The 27356-nt window shown below is 52.7% G+C and overlaps 2 protein-coding genes and 1 long non-coding RNA gene across 7 annotated transcripts; 2 read left to right on the forward strand and 1 right to left on the reverse strand.

Moving 5' to 3' along the window:
• Window positions 1-1386: 1386 nt before the first annotated feature.
• LOC108384935 (uncharacterized) lies at window positions 1387-8978 on the forward strand. 2 transcript variants are annotated; one of them, XR_012131302.1, is made up of 3 exons: window positions 1387-2253; window positions 7957-8024; window positions 8837-8975. It is a non-coding gene; the product is annotated as an uncharacterized lncRNA (long non-coding RNA). The 2 variants fall into 2 exon arrangements; XR_001850166.3 differs by having other exon boundaries at window positions 1390-2253; window positions 8840-8978.
• Window positions 3814-14558, reverse strand: RBPJL (recombination signal binding protein for immunoglobulin kappa J region like). The gene is made up of 11 exons (XM_017642193.3): window positions 14151-14558; window positions 12765-12890; window positions 11581-11651; window positions 11285-11400; window positions 10852-11026; window positions 8884-9021; window positions 8395-8504; window positions 7989-8141; window positions 7107-7262; window positions 6891-6994; window positions 3814-6782 (listed from the first exon to the last, which is right to left on the reverse strand). The coding sequence occupies exons 1-11, from the start codon at window positions 14441-14443 to the stop codon at window positions 6503-6505; spliced, it is 1722 nt and encodes a 573-aa protein (XP_017497682.2). The 5' UTR covers window positions 14444-14558; the 3' UTR covers window positions 3814-6502.
• MATN4 (matrilin 4) lies at window positions 14095-25486 on the forward strand. 4 transcript variants are annotated; one of them, XM_073236553.1, is made up of 11 exons: window positions 14095-14227; window positions 16489-16602; window positions 17357-17926; window positions 18650-18770; window positions 20415-20539; window positions 20619-20741; window positions 20831-20953; window positions 22366-22779; window positions 22880-23032; window positions 24952-25058; window positions 25139-25486. In XM_073236553.1, the coding sequence occupies exons 2-11, from the start codon at window positions 16524-16526 to the stop codon at window positions 25196-25198; spliced, it is 1875 nt and encodes a 624-aa protein (XP_073092654.1). In that variant the 5' UTR covers window positions 14095-14227; window positions 16489-16523; the 3' UTR covers window positions 25199-25486. The 4 variants fall into 4 exon arrangements, with proteins under 4 accessions (XP_073092654.1, XP_073092651.1, XP_073092653.1 ...); XM_073236550.1 differs by lacking the exon at window positions 20415-20539 and having other exon boundaries at window positions 18650-18772; XM_073236552.1 differs by lacking the exons at window positions 20415-20539; window positions 24952-25058; window positions 25139-25486 and adding an exon at window positions 23127-24718 and having other exon boundaries at window positions 18650-18772.
• The last annotated feature ends 1870 nt before the right edge of the window (window positions 25487-27356 follow it).

Raw genomic sequence — 27356 nt, forward strand, 5'->3', positions numbered from 1 at the left:
AGCACCTCTAGCCGGGGGTTCTCTGCCTTGCCGCAGGTTCCGTCCACCGGCTTCACTCTCATCCCTTGCTTAGCATCTCGGGGCCCTGCAGTCAGTAGGCGGTGGACAAATACCATCGACACCTCTCGATATAACAACCCCGTGAGGTCGGTAAGTCCCTTTCCGCTGAGAGGCAGCCTGCCCTGAGTTTGTGCAGAGTTCAGCCTTGGCCTCTGGTCATCTTCCCTTCGTGCCGTCTTGCCCAGTGGTGCTCTGGAGTCCGAGAAGGGTGCAGAGAGGAACTGGTGGAAGCAACCCTCAAGTCACACGTGCAGTGCCATGAACCCAGTCTATGCCTACTTAATCACCATGCGCCTGCTTAATCACAACTCCACAGAAGAGGTGCTATCAGTATGCCCGTTCTATGGATGGGGACCTGCAGCTAAGAGGTTATATAACTTGCCCAAAGTGACACAGCTTCCCAACGGTGGAGGTGGGATTTGAACCCAGGCTGTGGTGCTCTGGAGTCTGCTCACAACCACACTGCCTATCACATGATACCCAGGGCCCCCTCACTGAGGCCCTGCAAACCCCCTCAGAAGCACTGAGTCCTGTCTCAAACACCATGGTATCTCAGATTCCTCCTGAGACCCTGCCACACCCTGCTTTCCTGAGCTGCATGAGGCTTGAGTGGGTCGCCATCCCTTATAATTTGGGTCTTGCATCTGCACCTCACATCTGTTAGGTCAGCGCTGTGAGATACAGGAGCTACTAGTCACGTTGTTACTTAAATGTAAATTAATTAGAATAATGAAGTAGCTCCTCAGTTGTACTAGCCACATTTCTGGTGCTCAGTAGTCACATGCAGCTGGTGGCTGGCTACTTTTGGACAGGGCACACAGATAGGGAGCATTTCTATTGTCGCAGCAATTTCCGTTAGGGCTTGTTGGATGACGCGACTGTGTGACTGTGGGTCAGGACTTCTGTACTCGGATTTCAGCTTTCACCAGCTGTTACCTTGTGCTCCAACAGCCTGCAGGGAGGTAGGTCAGAGCCTGGTACAAGGTAAGTGGTCAATAAGAGGCACTTTGTTTCCATGAGCAGTGCCATCTTTTGGGTAAGCTATTAGCCCCAGAAGGCCCCTGTATTCTTTCTATTAGGGACTTATAACAACATAATGTATCTCACATAGTTTCTGTGGGCCAGGAACTTGGGAGCAGCTTAGCCAGCTGCTTCTGGGGTCTTACGAGGTGGTAGTCAAAATGTGCTGCAGGCAACTGTAACCTTGACTGAGCAGGAGGATCCACGCCCAGGATGGCCCCCTCACAGCAGGCACGTTGGTGCTGCCTGTTGGCAGGGTCCTCAGTTCCTGGCCGTAAGCTGGTCAAATATCCTCATGACATAGCAGCTGGCTTTTTTTGGAAGCTGCAAGCTGGAAGTCACACACTGTCACTTCCACAATACCCCACTGGTCACCCAGATCAGCCCTGTTCATAGAGAAAGGAGACTACAGAAAAGCAGGAAAACCACTAGGGCTAAAACACATCAGAAGCCATCTTGAAGGCTGGTTACATAGCCCCATGGCTGGTCAACTCTAGATGGGGTTAATTGACCTGGAGAGCCAACTTGGAGTGGAATGTGGTATAATAGTATTTCTGAGGCTTGGGCAGGGAATGCAAAGTGGGTTTTGGGCACTATTGGACCATTTTTGTTCACGACCCTGCCAATCTTCTGAAGCGGCAGAAGTACTGCCCTCTCTTTCTATGGGGTGATTCCTTCAGGGGGCATGGGAGACCTACAGGCCACATAGATTCCCCCTGGCCAATCATTTGCTAGGAGGTTTTGGGGAGTGGGATACTCAGAATACTAAGCTGGCCCAGAAGATTTCTGCCTTTGGTGTATACAACTTGTCTGTTCCCTCCTCTTGAGTGTGGGCAGGACCTGTCAATGTGATGGATGTCACTCCCATGATTAGGTTACATTAGACAGCAAAGGTGAGGGTCCCAAATTAGTTGATTTTTGAGTTAGTAAAAAGGGAGATTATCCTAGCTGGACCAGACTTAGTCAGTTGAAGGCACTTATAAGGAGGCCTGAAACCCTCCTGTTAAGAGCTCTCTTGTTGGCCTTGAAGAAGCTGTCATGAGTTCTACAGCTACAAGGACATGAACTTTACCAACAACTGTGTGAGCTTGGAGGACCCTGTACCTCAGAGACTCTGCAGCCCTGGCTGACACCTTGCTTACAGCCTTGGGAGAGCTTGGATAAAAGACCCAGGTAAGGTGTGTGCTTGGACTCCTGAGCCAGGGAAATTGTGGGACAGTAAACTAGTGTTGCTTTAACCCACCACAATAGTGGTAATTTGCTGCACAACATAGACAGCTAATACAGGAAAGTCACTTACCTCCTCAGACCAGCAATTTCTCCATCTGCTACATGGCGGGAGAGTGCAGTAGGGGTCATCTCTCGAAGTGTTTCTGGGCTAACAATGGTGAGCAACTGCCCCACAGAAAGTAGTTACTGGGGGCCAGGCCCCATTGAAAGTGCTTTGCATCTGTTAGTTATTTTATATTTTGTAACAGCCTATGAAACAACTGCTATTACTGCCATTTACAGAAGAGGAAACTTGAGGTGCAGAGAGGTTAAGTGACATGAACATGCCAGCTAGTACATACAGCTTTAACTCCAACATGACTGTTGTCTGAAAAGCCACCATGAGATCTGCGTTCCTTCATTTCAGGTGACCTCTCTGAAATTACACGAGTTATTAGTGTGAGGAGAAGGGAGTATATATACAGCAGTGTATGTATGTATATATGTCTATGCTAGAACAAAAACATCGAAGCCCAGGGTGAGGTGCGTGTGGCACACTTCTGGACACCTGCCAGGGTTGCAGAGGAGGGTGCTTTTAACCAGATAGGGGCTTGGGGATGAACTTGGCAGAGTGAGCCCCACTTCAGCACTCTATAACCAAGGTGAGTCCCTAAAGAGCTTGGTCACAAGGCTCTGCCTTCCCCCAGAACTTTGCCTGTCTCTCCCTGGGTGGTGAGCAGCCAGCTGTAGCAGGTGTTCACTTCACCCTGAAAGCATTACTGTGCCACCCTGTCCCACCTGCCTTCATCCCTTGGGGTTTGGAACAGAGCCAAGCCTGGCTTATGGGCCTGTTTTGGTAAGCATGGTCAGGGCTGACCTTTGCAACACTTGGTAAAGACTGTGTTATTGGTTTCATTCCCCTTAAAGCCACTTCCTCTCTCCCTTGTCATCTGTATGGTCTGTTCTCTCAGCAGTCCACATGTTCCCTGGGGAGGAAGGTGTCTGAGAATTTTACCCACATTGTGGTTATAGAGTTTCTCTTTGAGGAAACCCAACTTAAAAGAGAGAGAGAGAGAAACCCAAATGTCAGTGGTTAAACCAGAAGATGAGCTTGTTTATGGTGGAACCTCAGCTGTGAGCAGGGACATTTTGGTATGGAGATTTTGATCTTATTCTCATCATGTAATAACCTCAGAGTCCAGATTTAGCATCAGTATAGAATTCAAATCTGGCTCTGCTATCAACCTGCCCTTGGGCCTTCTCTCAGAGCCGGTCTCTCCATTTATAAAATGAGGAGGAAATAGGGACTAAAGCAATAATTCTCATCCCTGGGGAGTCTTGATCCTTAAAGCGTGAAAATGTTAAGATTCTCTTGAAGGACCCTAACCATTCCTTAACTATAAAAAAAAACCGATGACTTCATTCTTGGGGAGGGGAAATAGTGCCATCTGCTGGTTTTGTTTTGCACTTGCAATATCTAAATACCTGCCCATGCAAAACAATACAATTTGGTAATAATATATTGAGTCCCCAGTTCAATGTTCAAGGCATTTAATCCACCCTGTAGCACACCCAGCAACAAGCCTCTTTCCACACAAATCTCACAGTATATATGGGACAACTGAAATGTATATAAAGCTCTTTGACCCAAGGTGGGTGGTGACATGGTCCCAGTGAGGTTCCTGGGGTCAGGGGTGGCTTCAAGGACACGTGACCTGTGCTGTCACTCAAGGCCCCATGCTTAGAAAGGCTCTGCCTTGATTTATACTCTGCTATCGCTGTCTTGAAATTCGTAGTGTTTTTTAACACAAGGCCATACATTTTTATTTTGCAGTGGGCCCCAGAAATTATGTAGCCAGTTCTTCCCTAGGGAAATCATGGAGGAGATGACACCTGAGCTGAGTTGGGGAACAGGGCAGGCAGTAGTGGAGGGAGAGGAAAAGAGGAAGCTTGTTCTCATGTAAGAGAGGTGGACTCCTTAGTCCTCGGTGACTGGCCAGCGTTGAAGAAGGAGACAGAAAATTCATGCTTTGACGGGGATGGAGAGGGAGGGGGCGCTGATGTCAGATGGTTCCAGACTTGGGACCAGGAGGACCTCCAATGACCTCCAGCCACTGGAACTCAGAAGCAGCAGAGCTGCAGCCTTGAGACTTCCAGGTGGGTGCATAGATGAGAGCAAGTGTCCTGGGTGCCCCGACGGGAACGCTGAAGAAGGCAGAGTAGCACGGCTGGACCTGGGCTTTCAGACCAGGCTGGGCTCTCGGCTGCCGGACTCCTGCCCCGTGGAGTGGCAGAGGAAGTCCTTGAGGGTCGGGCTGGAGGGCCCTTGAGCCCTTGAGCCCCAACTTCTTGTGTAATGCCCTACGGAACTCTTCTTAGCCACCTGTAAGTGGCTTCCTGCTTGGACATCACGGGGCAGTGAGCTCAGGCCCTCCTGAGACAGGCACTTGTGTTGGGGACATTTCCTGTTCGACTTGCTCCCTGCAGTCCTCAGCCAGATCCACTCTCAGGGGACATGAGGGGCTTTGAGCAAGCTTCTCCTTCCCTGTCAAAGTGGGGCTTAGCCTGCTGATGGCCGATGACAAAACCTGACCAAGACTTTGGGGCCAAAAGCAAGCCCCATGCCCTTCCCTTGGGAAATGCCAGCTTCCTCTTTCTCATGGGGCTTTCCATGCTCTGGGGAAGGAATTTTGTGGGAAATGATCCCTTCTTCAGAGCTGGAGGAAGGGCCTGGGGGTGAGAGCCCTGAACCCATATTTCAGACCAGCTCTCCCCATTCGTCAGCACCAGGGGGCTAATACAGGTAGCTGGCACCCATATTATCTGTATCCTTGGTTCCAACCTGAGCCAGGACCCTGCCTGGTTTCTCTGCTTCCCTGTAGAGCATAGAATTGGCAGAGGGCAGGCAGGCTGATCGGGATGGCTTGTGATTTGGTTCCCGGGCCCCACGCAGAGAAGCTCCTCTCTCAGTTGTGTTATCGCCCAGCTGATCCTAGGAAGTTGTCCTGGGGAAGTTTCGTTTTGTATCCTGTGTTTGTTTCTGGACCTGGAATGCATCTTTGCTTAGAGTGAGGGGAGAACTGGTAAGGTAACTCATCCCCTGGGCTGACAGATAGCCCCCACAGCAGTGACAGGGACTCAGGGATGCTACCTGCTTCTGACCTCATTCCTTCTTCAAAAAGGGTCCAAAAGGCAGGCTCTCTGCTCTGCTGGACTTGTGTGTGTGTGTTGTGGGGTGGGAGGGAGTGCAGTGGGCAGCTCCCTTCTTGGGGAGGTGGGTCAGACAGATGACATTCTGTCTTGGATAGGGGTTGATACTAGCGCAGCAAAGCAGTCCCTGATCCTCAGGACTGCATCCTTCTGGGCTTGCAAGAGAAGTGCCTAAGATGTTAAGGCCTGACCACTGTCCCAGGCACCTGCCCAGCTACCAAAGCTGTAGACCAGGGAATAAATATAGGCAAGGGTGCCATGCCTAGCTTCAACCATAGGGAGCACAAGGAGTGGTAGGTTTTTCTGCTCTAGGGTGGAATCCAGTGAGTGCTACAGGGCAGGACTCCTGTGCTCCAGGATGGAACCCAGTGCTCCCGGGCAGGACTCCTGTGCTCTAGGAGGGACTCAGTGCTGCTCTGAGTGCGATCCAGTGTTCCAGATAGGACCTGGTGCTGCCGCAGACTCGGTGCTCGCAGTGGCACTTGGCCCTCAAGATCAGATAGAGTACTCCCCACAAAGCTGGTGCTCCGGGACATGCAGGCCATGTCTCTGTGCCTGTGCCCCATGCCTGGGTGTGTGAAACCATGTGTTTTTTTCTTCAAGAGGAGACACAGCTGACTGGGGATTAAAAGTCCCCTGGCTGCTTCTCAGTGTGTGTGAAATTATGAGACACACGGAGAGTCAGAGACAATGCAGAAGGGATAGGGACACACAACCAGAGAGATCTGCAGAGTTACTGATGGAGAGAGAGAATGTGATTGCTCGATTTAGGAACTGAGACTGGGCACAGGGCACATCGCCCAGGTTGTGTCTTCCTAGATCTGTAAGGACGACCAAGTGACCCGCATAAGGCTTGCGGGGCTGGGTTTCTGTGTTGAGAAGCCTTCTGTGGCTCAGGCTGCCGTCTGCACTTTGCAGCGAAGGCGCAGGGAGCAAGACCCAGGACCCAGGAAAACGGCCGAGATCAGCCCTGCGCGCGGACCTAGTCCACGTCCAGACGGCGCTACGTCTGGACGAAGAGGTGGAAGTTGGTGCGCGTGAACTCGTGGTGGATGTTCTGGAGGAGCACGTCGGCGTCAGCGGCGGCGGCGGGCTCGGGGGCGCCTGGGGACCCGGGCTGTGCGCAGTACTCGGGGGTGTAGGTGAAGGAGAAGGCGCTGGGGTAGAAAAGGCCGTCGGCGCGCACGAGGCTCAAGGGCACCGTGACCGGGGTGCGCAGCCAGCGCCAGTCGCTGCCGAAGGCGGCTATGTCTGGCACCACGCACACCAGGGACCGCGGGCTCCTGCGGAGGGCACCGAGGTCAGGGCTGAAGTGACGCAGATGACATGCAGCCCCCACCCTCTGCTCCCCGGAGCCCGAGAGAGGCTTCCCCCACCCCGCCGACCCCTACCTGTGCATGGTTTCGGCCTCCACGTCCCCAAACCAAACCTTGAGCCCCGCATGGAAGTTCTCACCGTGGAGCTCCAGCGTGGCCACGTCACCCCCACCGCTCAGCTGCGGAGGATGGGACCCGGTGGTGTGGCGGTGGCCTGCCGCCCCCCACCCCCCACCACCCCGCAGTAGTCAGGTTCCACGCCCGCCAGCGCCCCCCAGAGCCTGGACTCACTTCGAGCGTGCTGATGAGGGGTACCGGAGTGACGGGCTCTCGGGTGGACGCCAGGCTGGTGCTGAAGGAGAATTCCACCGACTCGGTGCCGATGATGGTCCAGCAAGAGCTGTCGTTGAGAAGAGCTCTGTTCTCCTCCTTGGGGCAGGGGGAGGCCTGGGAGGAGACCCAAGGGCATGGGGCAGAAGTTTCGGATGGTGGCCACCACCGCTGGGAAGCCAGCCTAGTGCCTGGGCTTCCCATTCTGGGTTCCAGTTCTAGGCTCAGCGGTTTCCCTACCCTGCGAGTTTGGACAAGACCCTTAAGTTCTCTCGTAGTTAAATAAGTCCGCTGGTCTAGCTGGTTTCTAAAGGTCTATTTTCATAGGATTCTACAATTCAGTTTTTTAACGTTGTGCAATTCTATGGCTTAACATTCTACAGTTTTAAAATTCTTAGGGAGGGAATATTGCTCAATAAGAATGGCATTTTCTACATATTATGATTTTATCTCTTAACATTCTATGATGATATTCTTTTGGGAGTAGTATTGCTTAATAATAATGACTTTCCACATTCTATAAATGCTATGTCCTAACATGTTATGATTCTAATTATTTTTGCTAAAACTTTTACTTATTATTTTTTTTACTCACATTCTACAATTTTATATCCCAACATTCTATGACTAATATTCTTTGGGAAAGAGTACTGTTCAATTACACTATTCCTCTTTTTTCTACATTCTCTGATTCTGTCCTGATAGTCTATAATTCTAACATTCCGTGGGAGGCAGTATTGGTCAAAAAGTAGTAGCCATTATGATGGTGATAATCTTACACCCTATGGTTCTCTGTGTTCTGACTTTCCAGGATGTTTGCTGCCAATATTCTCTGCTTCTCACCTGGAATTGCACCACCTTCTCTGTGGCAAGACATAAGTAAGTGCCACCCCCTCCTGGAGGCCCACCAGGAAACTGGAATGCACACTTGTGCAGTTGGGAGATGGGCTCATCTACGTCAAGGAGCGCACACTGTTTGGCTACTTTGCGGATGATCTACGATGGAAGGGTGGTAGGAAGCATGGTGGCACCCAGAGGCTGCCCTCCCAGCCAGCTTTCTGCTACTCCATTAGCCGTGCAGACACTGGCAGATTCCCCCCGCCCCAGCCCCTGACCCCCATCCCGCCCCACAAAGCACTGTGTCTAGAGTGACAATAGGTATCTTCATGCCTCGGGCCCTCACCCTCTGGCCCTGGCCTTCTGCATGAATCTGAGGGGACCCCTACAGGTATGCCCAGCCTCCCCATACCATTGGAGGCAGTGTGATGCCCGTGACAGTGCAGACCAGCTGCACCAGGGAGCCATAGCGGACGTAGCCTTCCCGAGGTGGGAAGTCCCCCTGGGAACAGTGTTCATCAGCTGAGGGGGGGAGAAGAAGGAAAGAAGGAGGGTTGCAGAAGTCCCAGGCTTCTGCCTCAAGCCCTTCTTGCCTCTGGCTCTACCCCACATCACACAGGGGTCTTGTGGGTAGGGCTGGCATGCAGGGAGGCAGCTAAAGTCAAAGGTTCTCATCTTGGAGGGGTTATTTGTGGCCATCCTCACAAATGTGTGCCCTCTGGGACAGGCTTTGAGAAGAGGGGAAAGGGCTCGGAGTCAGAATAGCTTGGATCAGTCACAGACTCATGGGACCTTGGCAAGTCATTTTGTATTTCTGGGCCCTAGTTCTGTGAGCAAAATTTTCTTTCTTCGAGGAGTTGTGGTGTGAAGTGTCCAGCACCAGGCCTACTGATGCAATTACCCAGGTGGAGCGTGAAGGCAGCCCACTGGCGTGCGCTGGCCACAAAGACCCCATCTTCCACAGAGAGATAGCGCGTGGAGACCGTCTGGGAGCGAAGGCGGTTGAAGAGGGAGACTTTTGAGCCTGAGGATATGCACACTGTGACAGGAGGTGGAATCAGTGGCCCGGCCTGGCTTTGTCCCTTGGACTGGCCAATTTCCGATCCTCTGTCCCCCTTGCCAGTCTAGCTCATATACCCACTGGTGTAGATACACTAGGCATTCACATTCACAGCTATCTATCTAGTACCTGCTGTGGTCCTGCTTCTCTACTATTTTGCCTGTTCCTTCTTGCTGCAGTTCAATAAACAGAATTTTTTTCAAGTATTCACTAAGTGCCTCCTATATGCTGTGTACTGGGCACCAAAGGGTAAACCAAACCCAGTTTTGCTCTGGAGGCCTTCCTGGTCTTAGAGGGGAGACAGGGACATATATGTATATAATATTTCAATATGATATGGTAAGGGCTGGGTGAAGGAGGGCTTCCTGGAGGAGGTTATATTCTCAGCTGGGGAGCATGAAGTAGGTAGGAGTTGCTCAGGGGGCTGCATAAGCAAAGGCCATGTGGTGCGAAACAGCAAGTATAATATTTCCAGGGCTTAACATTGATCTCTTCCAGCCTATCACACATGCTCAGAGCCACAGATTTGTTTTCTGACTGGACTTTTGACTACCTGGGTTGAAATCATGGAGTCATCTCCCTCTCTCCTCACAGTGCTAGGCATACTTAACACTTATTTTCTACTTAGCCCAATTTCCAATCCATTGAGTAATGATGATAGCTAACATTTGCTGTGTGTCGGGTACTGTTTTAAATGCTTTATATGAATTAGCTCATTTGTTTCTCTTAGCAACCCTATGTGGTAGATATTACCATGTCTACTTAAGAAGGCAACTTGCTCAAGATGTGTGGCTATTGAGTAGAGTCAGGATTCAAACCCAGGCCACCTGGCTCCAGACTCTGCATTCACAACCCTTACATGATACCATTTCTCCCCACTCCCCCAGCCCTTTACTGATACCAAGGACCAGTCAGAGTGCACTGCCTGTATCTGAGACATTCTACAGAGTTTTTAACAGACAAAGAGTAAGTATGGGGTGGGTAGGGGTAGGAGCTCTGGAGTCAAAACTGAGTCAAGTTCAAATCCTGGCTGGGTGATTTCTCAAGTTCAAATCCTGGCTGGGTGATTTCCTTGCTGGCAATCTTAGGCAACTCACCTGGAATGTGAGAGGCCCAAATATTTCTTAAATGAATGGATGAATGTTTTCAGGCTTCATTTTCCTCATGTCTGACATAGGTAAATGATAGCATTTATCTCAAAAGGACAGGGTGAGCATCAAATAGGGTGATGCATAGAAATGTCTGCTAGGAAAGTTCCTCTTCTACCCAGCAAGGCTAGTGGTGGTGTTATTGTTATTTAGCTCCCACTCCCCCCGCCAACCAAATTTCCTCAAAGCCCCCAGCCCTGCAATTTGTCACTTGGCATGCAGGGCAGTACTTATCTCAGACTGTCCCTTTGATCAGCTATGTGTGTCTCTCTGCCCTACTAGGTTGCCTTCCTCCAGAACAGACACTTTATTTTAAGGCATCTAGCACATAGCCAGGCATACATAGAACACTGAAAAAATAATTTTACCTGAATTGCTGTCACCCTTTTATTGTTACTTGTAATCTGCCTTAGCGCAGCACCTGCTGGCCATTTCTGTTTGCTCTACTCTCACTCCAACCTCAAGTTTGGTATCTGTCCCCCTTCTCTGCTCTCATTTCTCCAACTTCACCCCAGACCTGAGCCACACGCTCACCCAGACCCCGCCTCTTTGGCTAAGACTCCCCCTCCCCCTCTCTGACCCCGCCCCTACTATCCAGGCCTCTCCTCCCAAATCCCGCGGCTCCAGAACTGATGACACCGTCCCTCCCCGCCCCGCTCACGGTCGGTGTTTTTCAGCGACTGCTTCTTCTGCGAGGGCTTGGAGATGACCTTGATGAGGCGGCTGTGGAAAGTGCCCAGCTCCCGGCCCCCTCGTAGCACAAGTCGCAGCACGAGCCGAAAGTGCTTCCTTTTGTCCGCGTCCGAGATGTACAGGGTCTTGGCGCAACCGAATTCCTACGGGGCTCACAGGGATGGAGCCGTCTCATCCCAGCCCTCCGCCCACGGATGAATTGACATCTCCTAGTTATCTGACATCGGACGTGACCTGAAACAGCACGATCCACGCTCTCGGGCTCATTCTTAAGGCAGAACCCTCGTCTCCCCGCCCCTCTACCTATCTTCTTGGCTCCTGCAGGGGTGTAAATGAGCCTCTTCTCAAAAGAAGAGGCAAGGATGGGAGCAGGAATTGGACCCCCTTCCGTGCGCTCTCACCCTGGAGTCCGGCTGCTCTTCGAAATTCAATTTCTGCGTCTCGGCGGCGCTGCCGGACGCGCCATCCAGTCCCATGTAACCGCAGACCGTGGGCCCGGTTTCCCCTTCCTGGTGGGCTGAAAGGGACGCGAGCGGGGTCTGGAAGGACTCAGGGGGAACTCCGGTGTCAGGCGAGCTCAGTTCTTGCCGCCAGAGGGCGCGGCGAGGCTGAGCCTGGGAACCGCCCGCTCCCGGGCCCCGCTGCGTGGTCCCCCTAACCAGTGGAGGCGCGGGGCCGCCGTCGAGTCCGTCCTCACCTTGGCCCCGCACTGGCTTCACCCTCCAGCCGGGACCTGCGAGGTAAACACAGGGCGGGGGGCAGAAGAACCTGCGGAGACACGCAAGCACCGGATTCATATGTCCATCTCCACTTGATTGTCTTGTAGACATCTCAAAAGGAGCACAAACTCGACAGAATCCTTGGTTCCCTCTCTACCTTTCCCACCGCTCTCCCCAGACCTCTCCAAACTGTGAATCCCGGTTGACATCTGGACCTTCATTTATCATTACCCTCATTCAACTCAAAAGTCATATTGAGAATCCACTGGCTCCTTACCACCTCCACCTGAGTCCCAACTGCCATCACTTTTTGCCTGGACCCAGCACCAGCCTTCCAACTGGGCTTTGCTTCCACTTTTGCCCCTTCAGCCTGTTCTCCATAAATCAACCAGATTGTCTTTTTCTTTTTTTTAGGCATGAGCTAATCATGTTACTCATCTTCTTAAAATTCTCCAATGGTTTAAATTCAAAGTCCTCGCGTGATCTGGCGCCTGCTTACCTCTCCAACTTTATTTCTTAAAACCTCCTTCTCTAATTCCAGCCCCTCTGACTTCTTTTGTACCTGGAACAGCCCAAGTTGCTACAACCTCAAGGTCTGGGCATTTTCTCTTCCTTCTCTTGGAACACACTTCCCCAGATTTTCTCCTGTCTGTCTCTGTTCAGATGTCACCTCCTCAAAAGGCCTTAAAACCACCACTTAGAGCTTTTGAGCTACAGGAGACCCTCTTCAATTTCTGTCACATTAGCCTGTTCTTTCCCCTTACAGCTCTCCACAATGGCAAGTATCTTGTTCACTTATTAGTGGGGGCTTTACTTTCTCTTCCACAATGGAGTGAAGATGCCATGAGACGGGGACTGTATCTCATGCAGCTCTGTGCCCAGTGCCCAGCAGTGCCCAGAGAGGCTGGCACATGATAAGCACTCAATAAGTAGCTGCTGAATGAAGGCATGAATGAGTGGGTGGGTGGGTGAGTGAATGGGGACTGTAGATTCACAGGGAGGTTTTGCTATAGAGTGAAGGGCAGGCTGGTGGGGGCTGAGGGAGAAGGCCTCTGACTGGCCACTGGCAAAGGCCTAAGTCCTCCGGAGGCTCTAAAGGACTCTAGCAGGCGAGGGCACATGGGGCACTCAGAGACTTGGCAGGGGCCGCTGAGACACCTACCGCTTCTCATTTCCGTAGGATTTCTGGGCCACCTTGGCATGCAGTATCCTCACGGTCTGCTGGCACTGTTGCTGAAGGCACCTGCGCACGCCTTCCCTCAGGACCGTGGAGCACTCTGGGGAGGACCTGGGAGTGGGGGCAGGGAGCGGCAAGGGGCAAGGTGGCCTGGTGCCCAGAGCACAAAGGTTGAATGAAATGAATGGGGGGAAGGGCATGCTCCAGTTCTGCCCCCTGGGGCCAGGGAGATGACGTGTTAGGCAAGGGAGGGGACCTGGATGCCAATCCTGGGCTAAATATTTTGGCGGCCCCATGCTCAATGAGGCCTGCACAGAGCCCACCAGGACCACCCAGGTGCAACTCTGCAGACCTGGCTCCAAGCCATCGCAGCCAGAAGCGTGGGGGAGAGGCCCCAGAGGCACAAAGGCCATACTTGTGCCGGGCCTGGGGATGGAGACAGGGTATTCGAGGGCATATGGCTTCTCTGAACCCCAAGGGGACCGACCCCAGGGAAATCTTGACTTGGGGGTTGATGGGTGGCTTTTTCTGCCCCCTAGGACCAGAGTACTCTCTTGCCTGCCCTCAGATTCCTGGAAACATGAAAACTGTGTCCCCAGGATCCTGGTGGAACATGTGAGTCCTTCTGGGATCAGAGCAACACTCCCTTCCCCCTTTGTCTCAAGAGAAGCGGCCTGTCGCAGTCTCAGCTTCCCTTCCCTGGATTACAGGGCTTCCAACAGCTCTGAGGAGTGGGCCAGTCAGAGCCTAGGGGCCTGGTGGCTTCTCAGCCTGGGAGTTTTGATGGGTGAGGGTGTTGGGTGGGCCCCAAACTAAGTAATTTCACAGAACACATGAAGGAGTCGGTGATGGCAGAGGTTTGAGAGACCGCCAGGTGGGACCAGCAAGCCTGAGGCTGCTCTTCTGAACCCTTCACACGCTTCGCAGAACCACAGTCCGGGGGCCTCTCCTCACTGTCACTGCTGGAGGGGGCAGCGGAGGGCAAGCTGGGCCGCGCCCTGAGAAGCGGGGCCAGGCCGCCGCCGACGGGAGCCAGTCCCCGCTCCGCCCCTTGGGGCTCTCTCGGGGAAGTGCCTCGGAGGCTTCCAATGCGTTCTGGCTGCGGAGAGCGTAGCCTCCCAGCCTCCTGCTGTTACTGAATTCCGGCCCCGCAGTTCCAGTCTGCGGCTCCAAGGGTGGCAGGAGCCGGGGGTGCCGCGCTTGCCCCGCCCCAGAGCTCCGAGGAGGGGGAAACGCTCCCTAACGGTGGGAGGGGTCGCAGCCCGCACTCCCCCTCCCAACCCGCCAGCCCTGGGTTAAATGCGGCCGCCGCCTCCGCTCGCTTCAGCTGCCTGGCAGTCCCCGCCTCGGGCACGCTGCCTGCGCTGTTACCTGGTCCAGCTGCCCAGGAGGCTCCGCCCGTCGGCTCCGCTCTGCGGTCGCGCCTCCGAGTGGTCCGGCAGGCTCAGGTGAGTCAACGGGCCTGGGGACACGGAGGGGTCCGCGGGGCAGCAGGCGTCAAGCCGGACCAGGCGACCGTATTTAACCGCGGCTGCACCAACTACGGTGCTCCCATCTGACTGGCGGTGCCCTGCCCCACTTTTGTGGGATCCTTCGAAACTGAGCCCCCACCAACTAGGCCACCAAAATGGGAGGGGGAAGGATTTTTCCCTAAACTTCTCCATTCAGGAATCATCCAGAAACCTCCCCCAAGGTGTTCATTCTTCAGTCAACTCTTGGGGAATTATTCACAGACCTCTCCTCCCTTGTGAGTCCACTTTCTGCACCCTAAGGGAATTTCTGAATGTTTTTAACGCAAGGATTAAACCCTCAGAAGAGCTCTGTGTTCCAGTGTCGTCATGTTGCTGTGTGACCTTGGGCAAGACACTACCCTCTCTGATCTCTGGGCCTGGTTCCTTCCTCCTAGGGAGTTGGAAAGGTGATGAACTTTGAGACAGTAGCTATTTTGACTTTCTAGGATTCCTAGGGGTGGAGGTGAGATGCAGGTGAGCTGTTGGCTCGTGCCAAGAGAAGGATCGGGAGGCCTTAATCAAGATTTGGGGGCCCAGAGACTTCTGCAGGTAGGAAAGGATGGGAGGTGGCAAAGGCCGCTTGTGTCTTTACCCCCACCCTCCCCAGGGGTGCTGGCCGGCCTACGGCCCAAGCCAGAGGAGGCATTCTGCACCCTCCCACCTCCAGCAACAGCTGTCACATCTGGTTTAGTCACTCTTCCCCGACGGGCCCTGCCAGAGGCATTTTTGTTCCTCCCAGGCCCGAAAGGCTAAGGCGGAGAGGATTTGGATCAGGAAGTCCGCCCGGAGTGAGCTGCAGGCGCCCAACGTATCTCAAAATACGCCCATTCATGGAATTGAGGGGGAGTGGGCGGATCTGCGGTTGGGTTAGGGGCGGCTGGCCTCCTCTGCCAAGAAACCGCAACAGAAAAATGGCTAACGTGGCTTCAGCATGGGGCGCCGGGGCTGGGGTACAGAGTAGCAGGAGTGAATGTAAGGAGAAGAGGTTTAGAGATCCCTAGTTGCCAGGTTGCCTGAAAGCTCCGAAGGGAGAAGGGCGGTCAGGAGTCCCAGGTTCTAGTCCTAGGTTCCTTTGCAGTTCGGCAGGCCGCCTTCTTGGGCCTCAATTTTCCCATCTGTACAATGGGAGTCCTTTGTGATTTTTCAAGGGGTGTCGCCAAGGGTCGCGGGAGAGTGAGCGCTCACCTGCTGCTCCCACAGGGTCCATGGCCACGCTGGGAGTCCCCGGCTGCTCACTTAACGCTCTCTGGGAGAGTCCAGTGTCGCTGCCCCCGAACCCTGCGCGCCTCTGCTTCTTGGTCCTCGCGCTGGATTTATCCTGCCTGGGTCTTATCTCCAAGGCCCTGGGGCTCGCACCCTCCTGTTTGCTCTGGGCAGGGGCACCTGCTAGGCAGATGTGGGCTTCCCACGGCCACCTAGCCAAGGTAGCTAGACGGGAAGACGCCCCCTGGCGGCCTCTCCTGAGAGCAGGCGAGAAGTGGAGGCGCCAAGCCTCGAGTTCACGTGCTTGGTGGGTTTCGTCCAACGCACTGCGTGTCTCCTACCGCCCTCCACCCACAACCCCTCCTCAGCGAAAGGGCGAGGCCCTCCCGCGCGGCCTGCAGTTGGGCGGTGCAAGGCCGAGAGTATGTGTTGGAAGGACAGCCTCACAGAGGCGCCTTGTGTGCGGAGGGGAGGGGTTGGAGTGGGGAATGGCTTTCGGCTGCAAGATCTCCTCCATGGAGAAGAGGGCGCGGAACACGCGGGCTGGCCATTGGTACAACATGGGCATAAGATTGGACCCTGGAGCGGTTACTTTCTTGTTTCAAGATTTTGGGTACCAGCCCTTACCTTTTCTGAGACCGTTTCCTTATCTGTACAATGGGAACAACAACAGCCTTAGGCTCATAGAATTGTAGAGAAGATTAAATATCACAATGCATGAAAAACATTTAACACTGTGCATGGCATTTAGGAAAGACTTTTTTTTCCCCTCCAAATTTTGTGAATTTTTATCTACTATTTATTTGGTATTCTGCAATTCTGCAAAGCGGAATTCTCTTCGTTTCCCAGCAATCCCACCGGAATGCAATTTTTTATTGATGAAAAATGTCAAACACAAAAGTAGAGAGATTGACCCTCCCTCCCTTCCAAGGGCCCATCACCCAGAATAAGAGCGCCATAACTGCTATTGTTGCTATTTTCCTTCCACTCTCCAGGCTCTGACACCTCCGTTCTCTGTCCTCCAAGCGCCATGAGGATCCTTCTAGGCTCGCCACTGCCCGTGTTGCTGCTCCTTCTTCAGCCCTGGGAGACCCAGCTCCAATTCTCAGGTGAACGGGGGCTCAGCTCAGCCCCCACCAGCAGGCGGAGGGCAGCAAAAGCAGGGGGTCTAGGCAACTAGCTTGGCCTCCTGGGGACAGAAAAGCGAGGCTTAGGCACCACCACAAGGGGCCAGGTTCGAGTTCACCGCCTCACCTCTCTGGGCCACCATTTCCTCAACTGTAGGATGCATCTAACCTGTAACAAAGTTGGATTCCTGTGGAACTGCCCATTCGATGTTTAATTTTTAAAAGTTGGTTGAAAAATCAGGAGATTTCACATAAAAATCCCGATTTGGGTCTTCTCTTGAAAAATTCAAGGATCTGTTAACATGAGGTCCACAGGGCTACAAGGCTGTGTTTGGCTGGAGGAGGGATATGGGCTCTTTGGGGGGTCCATGGACCCAGGCCAACCAGTTCATTATATATGTTGGTTTTTATATATAATAGAAACAGCCTGGCTGATTTCTATAGGCATTTGAGTTTGCGACACCCTTCCCCCTCTTTCCTAATGGATAATACCCACCCCCCCCGCCCCACCTCCCAGAATAGCCCTTAGAACTGCAGGGCAGAAGATCGGTGAAATCTCTTGGCCCAGGCCCGCAGCAAATGCTGGATGAGTGCATGCACCTAAGTTCATTTGCTAGGTTAATTCTGTGCTGGGCGCTGTTACGCCGGCATAGCACCATTTTGCCCTGGCTTTCCCTGGGGGTCTTCTCGGAGATGAGGCTTTGCTGACCTAGGAAAGCCCTTTCTGATCTCGCAGGTCCCAGGTGCAGTACTGGGCAGCTGGATTTGGTGTTCGTGATTGACAGCTCGCGCAGTGTGCGCCCCTTCGAGTTCGAGACCATGCGGCAGTTTCTGGTGGGCCTGCTCCACGGGCTGGACTTGGGGCCCAACGCCACGCGGGTCGGCGTGATCCAGTATTCGAGTCAAGTGCAGAGCGTCTTCCCGCTCGGCGCCTTTTGGCGCCGCGAGGATATGGAGAGCGCCATCCGCGCCTTGGTGCCGCTGGCGCAGGGCACCATGACCGGGCTCGCCATCCAGTATGCCATGAACGTGGCCTTCAGCGTGGCCGAGGGAGCGCGCCCGCCCGAGGCGCGCGTGCCCCGTGTTGCTGTCATCGTGACCGACGGGCGGCCCCAGGATCGCGTGGCGGAGGTGGCGGCGCAGGCGCGCGCCCGTGGCATCGAGATCTACGCTGTGGGGGTGCAGCGCGCCGACGTGGGCTCTCTGCGAGCCATGGCGTCCCCCCCACTAGACGAGCACGTCTTCTTGGTCGAGTCCTTCGACCTTATCCAGGAGTTTGGCCTGCAGTTCCGGGGCCAGCTGTGTGGTGAGCTAGGCGAGCGCTGCGGCAGGGCCAGAACTCTCCAACGGCTCAGATTCCAGTTCCCACTGTGACAAATCCCACCCATCCCGGATGGCCCCGCCCTCCCCAGCTTTAGCCCCGCCCACAAGATGGTGGCATTGCTCCGACCTACCACATGCTGGGGCAAATTCCAGCTCTGCTCACTTTCGCTTAGGCTTCTCCCACCAGGAGCAGCACTGAGCGTGCCCACCCACCAGGATGAGCTGTTGCGGTTTACCACAGGCCTAACGTCAAACTCCAAACTCGCCCCTTAACACAAGAAGCACCTCACCTCAAACTTTACAGCAGTCCACTTGGAAGAGCCATGTCCGTCCCAGCGGGCATGGCTCTGCCCGCTCTCATTTTGATTCCTTCCACAATGCCATGAGATCTGCCCCAGCCACACCTGAGTTTTTCCTCCTACCTTGATTTAGCACCTCTGCACCTCTGCCTTACCTCCGTTTGGTCCTGCCCTACTCCACTGACACATCTAGTGCTGTGGCCCCCTCTTCTGAGCCTATCCACCGGGGCTACTCAGGCCCTGTTCATGCCCTAAGTCCTCCGCCTGGCGTGGCCCCTCTTGAATGAATCAAATGCTGGTTAAAGCTATACTTGAGCATGGTGCCTGCCTCAGACCCCATCCAGCTCTCTCCTATTGGGGGTTCTGCCCATCTGTTCCCCACTGATTCTACTCTTGTGTGTCCTCAGGAAAGGACCTGTGTGCAGAGGGGAGACACGACTGCCAGCACCAGTGTGTCAGAGCCCCTGGCACTTTCCACTGTGCCTGCAGCCCTGGCTACCAGCTGGCTGAAGACAACAAGAGCTGTGTGGGTGAGGGCTCTGTGACTCCCCAGTGCCAGACCAATGCACCTGAAAGGGCCTTTGGCAGTAAAAATCCACCTCCTTTGCTTTACAGGTCTAATAAAGTCCTTGGTGGGACCAGGGCTGGAAATCTTGTCCCCACAATTAAGTGTGTTTTCTACTTCCTCTCTCTCTTTCAGCATCTCTCCTACCTGGCTACAATACATCTCCCAAACTGGACTGTGTCTTCTCACAGGCTCACCTTTGCCGTTTCTGTTACTTGAACACTGTTGGGGTAGTTAGGGCCTCCATACACCCCACACCCACCCCTTAGGCTATTTATTCCTGCTTCTGCCTCTCAGCCCTTTTTGGGCTTCCTCACTGCTCCTCTCTGCATCTGCAGATCTTTCAAGGCCTGGTCCTTTGCTCTTACCTTCTGAAAGCTATGGCCCACAAGGACTTTTTCATGTGCATGCAGATATCCACTCCCTTGATCCCAACAGCAGCTGCCATGCCATTTACAGGATCAGACATTGTGCTTGGAGTGTTACATACATCATCTCAGCCTCATGACAATCTGGAAAAAGAGGTCATGTGTTCCCAATAACTCAGGTGTCAGCTAGAGGATTCTTGTTTCGAGAACTTAGAAAAGGCTGCTTAAAGTCCCCTCTGATGACCTAGAAACATTCATTCAAATCTCTCCTCAAGATCTCCGGGAATTCCCCAAGTGCTTATGTTCTGTGATTACCTCTCGCACTGAGCTTCTGCTGAAGTCATTCAATTTATGGGTCCTCTCTCAATTTCTCAATCCATACATGCTGTTCTTGTTCCCTTCATGTAAATCAGATTCTTCCTTGGTTTACACACTTGTGCGTGCAAGGGCACATATGTGTATATGTAAATGCAGGCAGATGTCCATTTTACTAAAAGTGGGAGTAGAGAGAAGTGTGAGTTTCATCTAAGTCAAACATACATACACAAAAAAACGCCCATTATTTACTAGATACCCTTAATCCTAGAAGTTCTCAGTCACCCCACTACAGGGGATTTTCACTGGCAACTTCAACCCACACAGTTGCTCATCTTCACACCATCTCTCTGGTTCTGTTTCCCTCTCTGCATTCCCATCTTTTCCTAGGAGCCCACATCCTCACTTTTTTATGCAGGACAGTTCACCTTTCTGCAGCCCTATTCTCCATCTTTGCACATCTAAGTCACCAAGATACTCAACAGGTAATAGTTCACCCTCCTCAGAGGGAAGTTGTCAATAGCAATTGCTTTCTTCCACTATATTCCCATTTCGCAGATGGGAAAATGGAGGCTCAGACAGAGAAAGTGTCAGAGTGTGGTCCTCCCCTGTAAGTCATTGAGCATCAGAGGGCAGGGGCCCTGTGTTCAACAGCTGTGGACTCTCCTTCTTATGCCTGGCTTAGCATTGGGCACAATGGAGTGGATGTGAGGCTGGATTTGGGGGGTGCTGCCTGACCCAGTAGGAAGGAGGCCTATGCTTAGAGAAATCACAGATGCCTGAGTGCCACCCCAGATAAATTATGTCAGGATGTCTGGGGATTGGGGCCCAGGAATAGGTGTTTTTAAAAAGCTCTTGCGGTGGTTGTGCCATCCTGGCTGAGAAGCACAGCCCCAGGGCATATGCCGACCTCTCCTTTTCCTCGGCCATTGACCTGTGCACGGAAGGGACCCATGGCTGTGAGCACCGCTGTGTCGGCTCCCCAGGCTCCTACTTCTGTTGTTGCCGAGCTGGCTTTGTACTCCAGCAGGACCAGAGGAGCTGCAGGGGTGAGCAAGTTCTCCCCACTAGCACCCGGACTGATGTCTCTGATGGTTCTGATCAGGTCTTGCTCTCTCTTCCCACCAGCCATTGATCACTGCAGATTTAGGAACCACAGCTGCCAGCACGAGTGTGTTAGCACCTTTGGTGGGCCACAGTGCTACTGCAGAGAGGGCCACGACTTGCTGCCTGATGGAAAGAGCTGTCAGGGTGAGGAGGGGTCTCTTGCATTTGTGAGAGGGACAAGGAATCTTAGCCGGTGGAGTCCACCTGACTCATCTGACTGTGTCTCCTTCAAGCCCGGGACTTCTGCAATGGTGTGGACCATGGATGTGAGTTCCAGTGTGTCAGCGACGGCCTCTCCTACCGTTGCCTGTGTCCTGAGGGGCGGCAACTCCAGGCAGATGGCAAGAGCTGCAACCGTGAGTCATGGGTGGGAGATGTTCTGTCTGCCTCTGCCCACCCCCACCACCTTCTGAGCATCCTTGCCTCTACCCCCACCCCCTACTGTGGCCCCAGGGTGTGGTATGAATGTGCATGGTGGTGGTGGTGGTGGTGGTGGTGGTGGTGGTGTGTGTGTGTGTGTGTGTATGTTTGGGGGTGGGGGGGATTGGAGGATGAACCATGCCTTACCTCCATCTCTTTCCCTTAATCCTGTGTCCTGCTGCCAAGGTGAATTTCAAAAATACAGATTTGATCCCCTTTCTCCCTTGCTTCAAAGCTTTCTGAGGCTCACCAGCACCTATAGAAAAAAGATCAAATATCTTACCCTGCAGCCCTGCAGTTTTTCAAATGGTGGATGCAACCACATTCGTGGATAATGAAATCAAATCAGTGGCTTATAACTAGGACTTAAAAAAGAGAGAGAGAGAGAAAAGAGTTTGCTGCATTTAATAATATGTGAGCATACAAAGTACATCATGATGTGGTGTTATTATTTTTCTGTGGATTTTGGTCAATAATTTGAAATCACTGCCTTAGCTCATCATTAGCTTCCACCAACCCATCAGCCTGCCTCCTGCCACACTTGAGCATTTAGTCATGCCGGCATGCCCATCCCCAGCTTCTGTGCCTCTGCACCTGCTGCTTCCATCATCTAGAATGTCCCTTCCTGCCCTGGAGAACTCCTCCTCAGCCTTGAAGTCCATATCAGATGTCACCACTTCCATACAGTCTTCCTTCCTTACCAACTCCAGGAAGAAGGCATTATTCTTACCTTGGGCTCTGGGCATGCCCCTCTATTCTAGCATGATTGTTGCCCCACTACTCCAGCAAATGGCATGTCTGATGGCTCTGCTGTCTCCTGACCTCCTCATGGATCACGATCATGTTCGTTTATTGTTGAACCTCCTTCAGGGCCTAGCAAAGTCCCTGGCTCAGAACAGAGGGGGCAGCATTGTAGAGAGATTAGGAGCAAGGCTCAGCCATTATTCGCTATTGAATCCGGAGCAAATCCCTTTATCCTTCAGAACTTCCTATGATAGAAAATGGGGATAATACTCAAGGTTATTGGGAAGATTGAGGAAAAATACATAAAGCACCTAACCAGTGCCTGGCACATGGTAAGAATGCTTTCAGTGTTATTTATTGCTGATAATAAATATTAATTTGTTATATTGATATTTACTTAACATTGTTAATAAATTTATTATTGCTATGAAATTAATATAATGATGATGGTGATGGTGATTTAGCACAGTGCCTGGCACAAGGAAGGACTTCACGCATGATGTCTGTTATGTAATAAGTGCTTGTGAATGAATGACCAGATGGGTAGATGGCTACTGCCAGCCAACGATCTGGTCCTTCCATCCAAGCCCTTCTCGCTGTTCAGGGTGCAGGGAAGGCCACGTGGACTTGGTTCTGCTTGTCGATGGCTCCAAGAGCGTGCGACCGCAGAACTTTGAGCTGGTGAAGCGCTTTGTAAACCAGATAGTGGACTTCCTGGACGTGTCCCCCGAGGGCACGCGCGTGGGACTGGTGCAGTTCTCGAGCCGCGTGCGCACCGAGTTCCCTCTGGGCCGCTACGGCACAGCGGCTGAGGTGAAGCAGGCGGTCCTGGCCGTGGAGTACATGGAGCGCGGTACCATGACCGGCCTGGCGCTGCGCCACATGGTGGAGCATAGCTTCTCTGAGGCGCAGGGCGCGCGGCCACGCGCCCTCAACGTGCCTCGCGTGGGCCTGGTCTTCACCGATGGCCGCTCCCAGGATGACATCTCGGTGTGGGCAGCGCGGGCCAAGGAGGAAGGTGAGCCTGGAGCCGCACGCTCTGGTCTGGGGTTGGGTTGTCGAGGAGAGGAGGTTTTCCTGAGGCCCGGGGCGCCCCCCTGTGTTCCTGGATCGCGCAGGCATTGTCATGTACGCCGTGGGCGTGGGAAAGGCGGTGGAGGAGGAGCTGCACCAGATCGCCTCGGAGCCGGCCGAGCTGCACGTGTCCTACTCCCCGGACTTCAGCTCCATGACGCACCTGCTGGACAACCTCAAAGGCAGCATCTGCCCGGGTGAGCATATCTGTCTCTGGGGCCCTCGCTTTCACTGCCCAGCCTCGGATACCTCCCTTTCCAGTTCACTCCTACCCCTTTCGCTGAGTTTCAGCCAGGGGATGGACTCACTAGACAGAGCCTTGTTACTCAAAGAGTGGTCCGTGGACCAGCAGCAGGGCTGTCACCTGGTGGCTTGGTAGAACTGCAGCATCCAGACTGAAGGAGTCAGATTTTGCACTTTAACAAGACCCTCAGGTGATTCGTAAGTATGTTCAAGTTTAAGAATCAGTAGACTAAGCTACCTGTCCCCAAATTACTGCATGTTCAGAATACTTCGGGGGAAGTTTTTCAAAGGCACACCAAACTCAGCGTTTGTAAGAAGAGTCACACAGCCTTTTTAGCTTGTTGGAATTCAACTTTACAGATGTTGCAAAGTGACAGGGCTGAGAGAGTTTTGAATACACAAAGATGTACGTTTTTGGAGAATGTAGCCCATAAATTCAATCCATCTACTTCATCTGGTGCTCAGCTGAGGAGAAAGGGACCAACTCTAGCTGTGGAGGATAAGGGGGCTGTTGAACCTTGCCTACTGTACTTTATAGGTGACACAGGGAATTGCTGGGGAGGGTGAGTAATTTTTACCATGGAATCTTTAGACTCTAACCTAAACCTACAATGTGAGTCTCTTTCAGATAACCTGGCTCATCCAGAGCTAAATTCAGTAGGGCTGAGCCGGGCCTGGGGAATCTGTAGTTTTTATATATATATGCACACACACCTATATATGTAATTTACATATATACACACATATGTGCATACACATCTCTCTTCAGGTTAATTCTAATAATTAGAGTATTGTGGAAGCACCACATTCACTGCTCTTTCAGGGCCCTTATGCTGACTCATGTCTCCCACAGTATGACGTTGGACAAGTCACTTAACCTCCACCCCTACCTTAGGTTTCCTCTTTCATAACAGGGGAGGGTGCTGGTTGCCCACGGTTGCTTCCAGCTCTAGAATTCTAAGAGAAATATGGGGTCTGTGGCCGAGGCTCTAGACCAAATGGCTGTGACCTCAGGCAGATCCTTCCCTCTCTCTGACCTTTTGGTTTTCCCAACTGTAAAGTTAGGCATCTTTGAAGAACTGTGATCAATACCATTGATGACACAACATAGGCAGTTTGTTAAGAGTATATAACTTTTAAATCAGCAGCGTTCAACTATTTAAATAAACAGCAACTCTTGTTTGAAAGCCAAGTGCCAGGCATTGTGCCCTAATATTATAAAGGGCATATGTTTACAGAGTTTCAGTAAACCTAAGATAGCATCTGTGGTAAGATACCCTATTATTTTATCTACTGCTGAGAAAAAAATGGGCCAAATTGTAAGGCACTCACTTGTTTTGACTTCAGAGATGTTGAAATGTTGACATTTCCATCATTGCATAAAGTTTCATTGGAAAAGTGCTGCTATGGACGCTTCCTACATGAAGTGTAGGTCCCAGGACCAGTAGCATCAGTATCACTTGGTTTTTTATTAGAAATGTAGAGTCTCAGCTCCTTTCCCATTGTGAATAAGAATCTATATTTTAACATGGTCTGGTGATTCCAGGAAGTGTTTAGGTCTGAGAAACTCTAAGATGTACACACACGCACACACACACACACACACACACACACACACACACACACACACACACACACACCATAGTATCGCAATGTATCCGTTTTTACAGATTAAGAAAGTAATGCTTAGGAAGGTGGAGTCAGTTTTCCAGTATCTCACAGCTATGTAGCTGGGACTCATCCCAGGTCTGTTTGAATCCAAAGCCCACACACCCCACCCCAGGACGGGTGGAGGTACATCAGAGGGCCACGCCAGGGCCGGCTCATGCCCCTACGGGTTCTCATTCCTCTGCCTGTCTGTGCCCTGTGCCAGAGGAGGGCATCAGCGCTGGGACAGAGCTTCGGAGCCCTTGTGAATGCGAAAGCCTCGTGGAGTTCCAGGGCCGCACGCTGGGGGCGCTCGAGAGTCTGACGCATAACCATATCCTTTGGGCCGGGGCGCGGGCTGGAGGGAAGGGGAAGGGACCCCCGCGAACTCCAACGACCTCCTTAACTGCCCACTGGCCCAGCTGATGGCGCGCCTGGAGGAGCTGGAGAACCAGCTGGCCACGCAGACCTGAGGGCTGCCGGAGGCCCGGTCCCGGGCGGGGACACAGCCCCGTGGACTGCCCTTCGTGCGCCGTCGGGGCGCGTGGCCGGGCTGAAGCCGGGCCCCTCGGGCCTGGGCTGTCGGGGAGGAGACGCTGGCGGGCTCCCAGCGCTGCGCTCGAGCCGGCCTCGCGTGGACCAGAACTGGCCTGCGGGGCACAGGGAGCGCGTGGGAGGTCCGCAAGTCCTCGCCGCGCACTGCGCTCAGTAACTGTGTTGGATTTCCTTTCTGGCTTCTTTTTATTAAAAAAAGAAAGAAATCTGGTTTCCACCGGGTCGGTCTGTGGGTCTTGCTGTGCCGCCGCGGGGAGGGGAGGCCAGACGGAACGCGCCCTGGAGGCGCCCAGGCGGCGTCTCCTCGGAGAAAGGCGCATTGTGCGGGGGTCGGGCTGGGGGGCAGTGGGCCCGGCGCTGCTTCCCCCTCCTTGTTTATTCAGCAGAGAACAGATGGCTCCTTATGCCGGCTGCGGGAAGGGAGGGGGCTCAACGGGAACCCTTGGGGTCCGAGCTAGCCTGTGGCCCTCCATCCCCCAGCGGATGGAACACAGGGCCATCGGGCTGTGCCTAGCTCATGGAGCCCCCAAACCTGGCTCCTAGAACTGGGCCGGAGAGTTGGTGAGGAAGCAAGATGCAGTAATAGAACCCCTAAATGGACAGGGTCCAGGGCGGATAGGTGAATTTTGCCTGGATTTTTATCTCCCTCTATGCTAGGTAGGGACCAGGAGGTATCAGCCAGAACCCCTCACCTGGAGCAGGCCTCTGCCTACCTAGCCTGGACCCACACTCTGACACCTGTCCCCCACCCCCTCCCTGACAGGAAACCTCCCCAAACCAACACTGTATCAGGAAAAAGCACAAACCACTCCCATTTCCAGAGTGCATGTAACAAAGTCCAAAGTTTTAAAAGTGCTTCCAATCCTGGAGAGATTGTGCTCCAATTACTCTGGGTATGTTTCTTTAACTGAAAAATGGGAATTGAAATTGTTTTCCCCAAGGGCCTTGCTGAGAATAGAGGAAATTATTCTAAGGCATCTGACCTTGTGCCTGGCACAATTAGGACCTCAATTAATGGGAGCTATTAATTTATCTTATAATAATAGCTAACATATATAATAATAGCTAACATATTTAGTCTTGGGCATTATTCTAAATGATGTTCATTTTCTCACAACAACCTTGTGGGGTAGGAATTACTGCCTTTATCACCCCCATTTTACAGATAAGGAAACTGAGGCATAGAGAGGTTAAGTAAGTTTCCCAAAGTCACATAACTAGTAAGAAGCTGAACCAGGATGTATTAGCTTCCTCTGGCTGCCATAACAAATTACCACAAATGTAGGGGTAATTAAAACAACAGGGATTTATTACCTTATATTTCTGGAGGTCAGAAGTCTGAAATGGGTCGGTGCGACGACTGCATTCCTTCTGGAGGCTTCCATTTCCTTGCCTTTTCCTGCCTCTAGAGGCTCCCTGAATTCCTTGCTCATGGCCTTGCATCCCTCAACATCTCCTTCTCTGTCTCTGGGGAATCTTCTCAGAGACTCTCTGTCTCTGATTTCCAAGGACCCTTGTGATTATATTGGGCTGACCCAGCTAATCCACAGTAACCCCCCGCCTCAACCTCCGTAGCTTAATCCCAGCTGCAGAATCCCCTTACCATGTAAAGTAACATAGCCACATGTTCCTTTAGTAGGACGTAGACATGCTTGGAGGGCCGTTATTCTGCTTACCACACAGGGTTGGCACCCTGGCAGCCTCACCTCAGATCAGGCCTCTTCAGCACTTCTGTGCCTGGCACCTTGCTCAGCTTGGTGAAGAGGCAGAAACATACTTGAGAAAAGCCTCTGAAGTGGGGGAGCTCAGGGATAAAGGGGAGAGACGCACCTGACTATAAGTGTAGAAGAAAGAGGGCCCTTCAGGTGAGAAGATGGAGCAGGCAGTGAGGGCAGGTATGGAGGGAGAAATCCCTGAGGAGGTGACCTTCAAGCCTAGCCTTAAACCATGACTGGAGTTTCTGCAGGTGGCCATGAGGGATTTCACTGGCAAATGAAGTATGAATGTGTGGTCAGGAGCGACTGGAGCACAGGGGGACAGGATGGCTGAGATCTGAACTCTTCAGATGAGCTCAAG

This window comes from Manis javanica, chromosome 5 (assembly GCF_040802235.1).
Source record: "Manis javanica isolate MJ-LG chromosome 5, MJ_LKY, whole genome shotgun sequence".
NCBI lineage: Eukaryota > Metazoa > Chordata > Mammalia > Pholidota > Manidae > Manis > Manis javanica.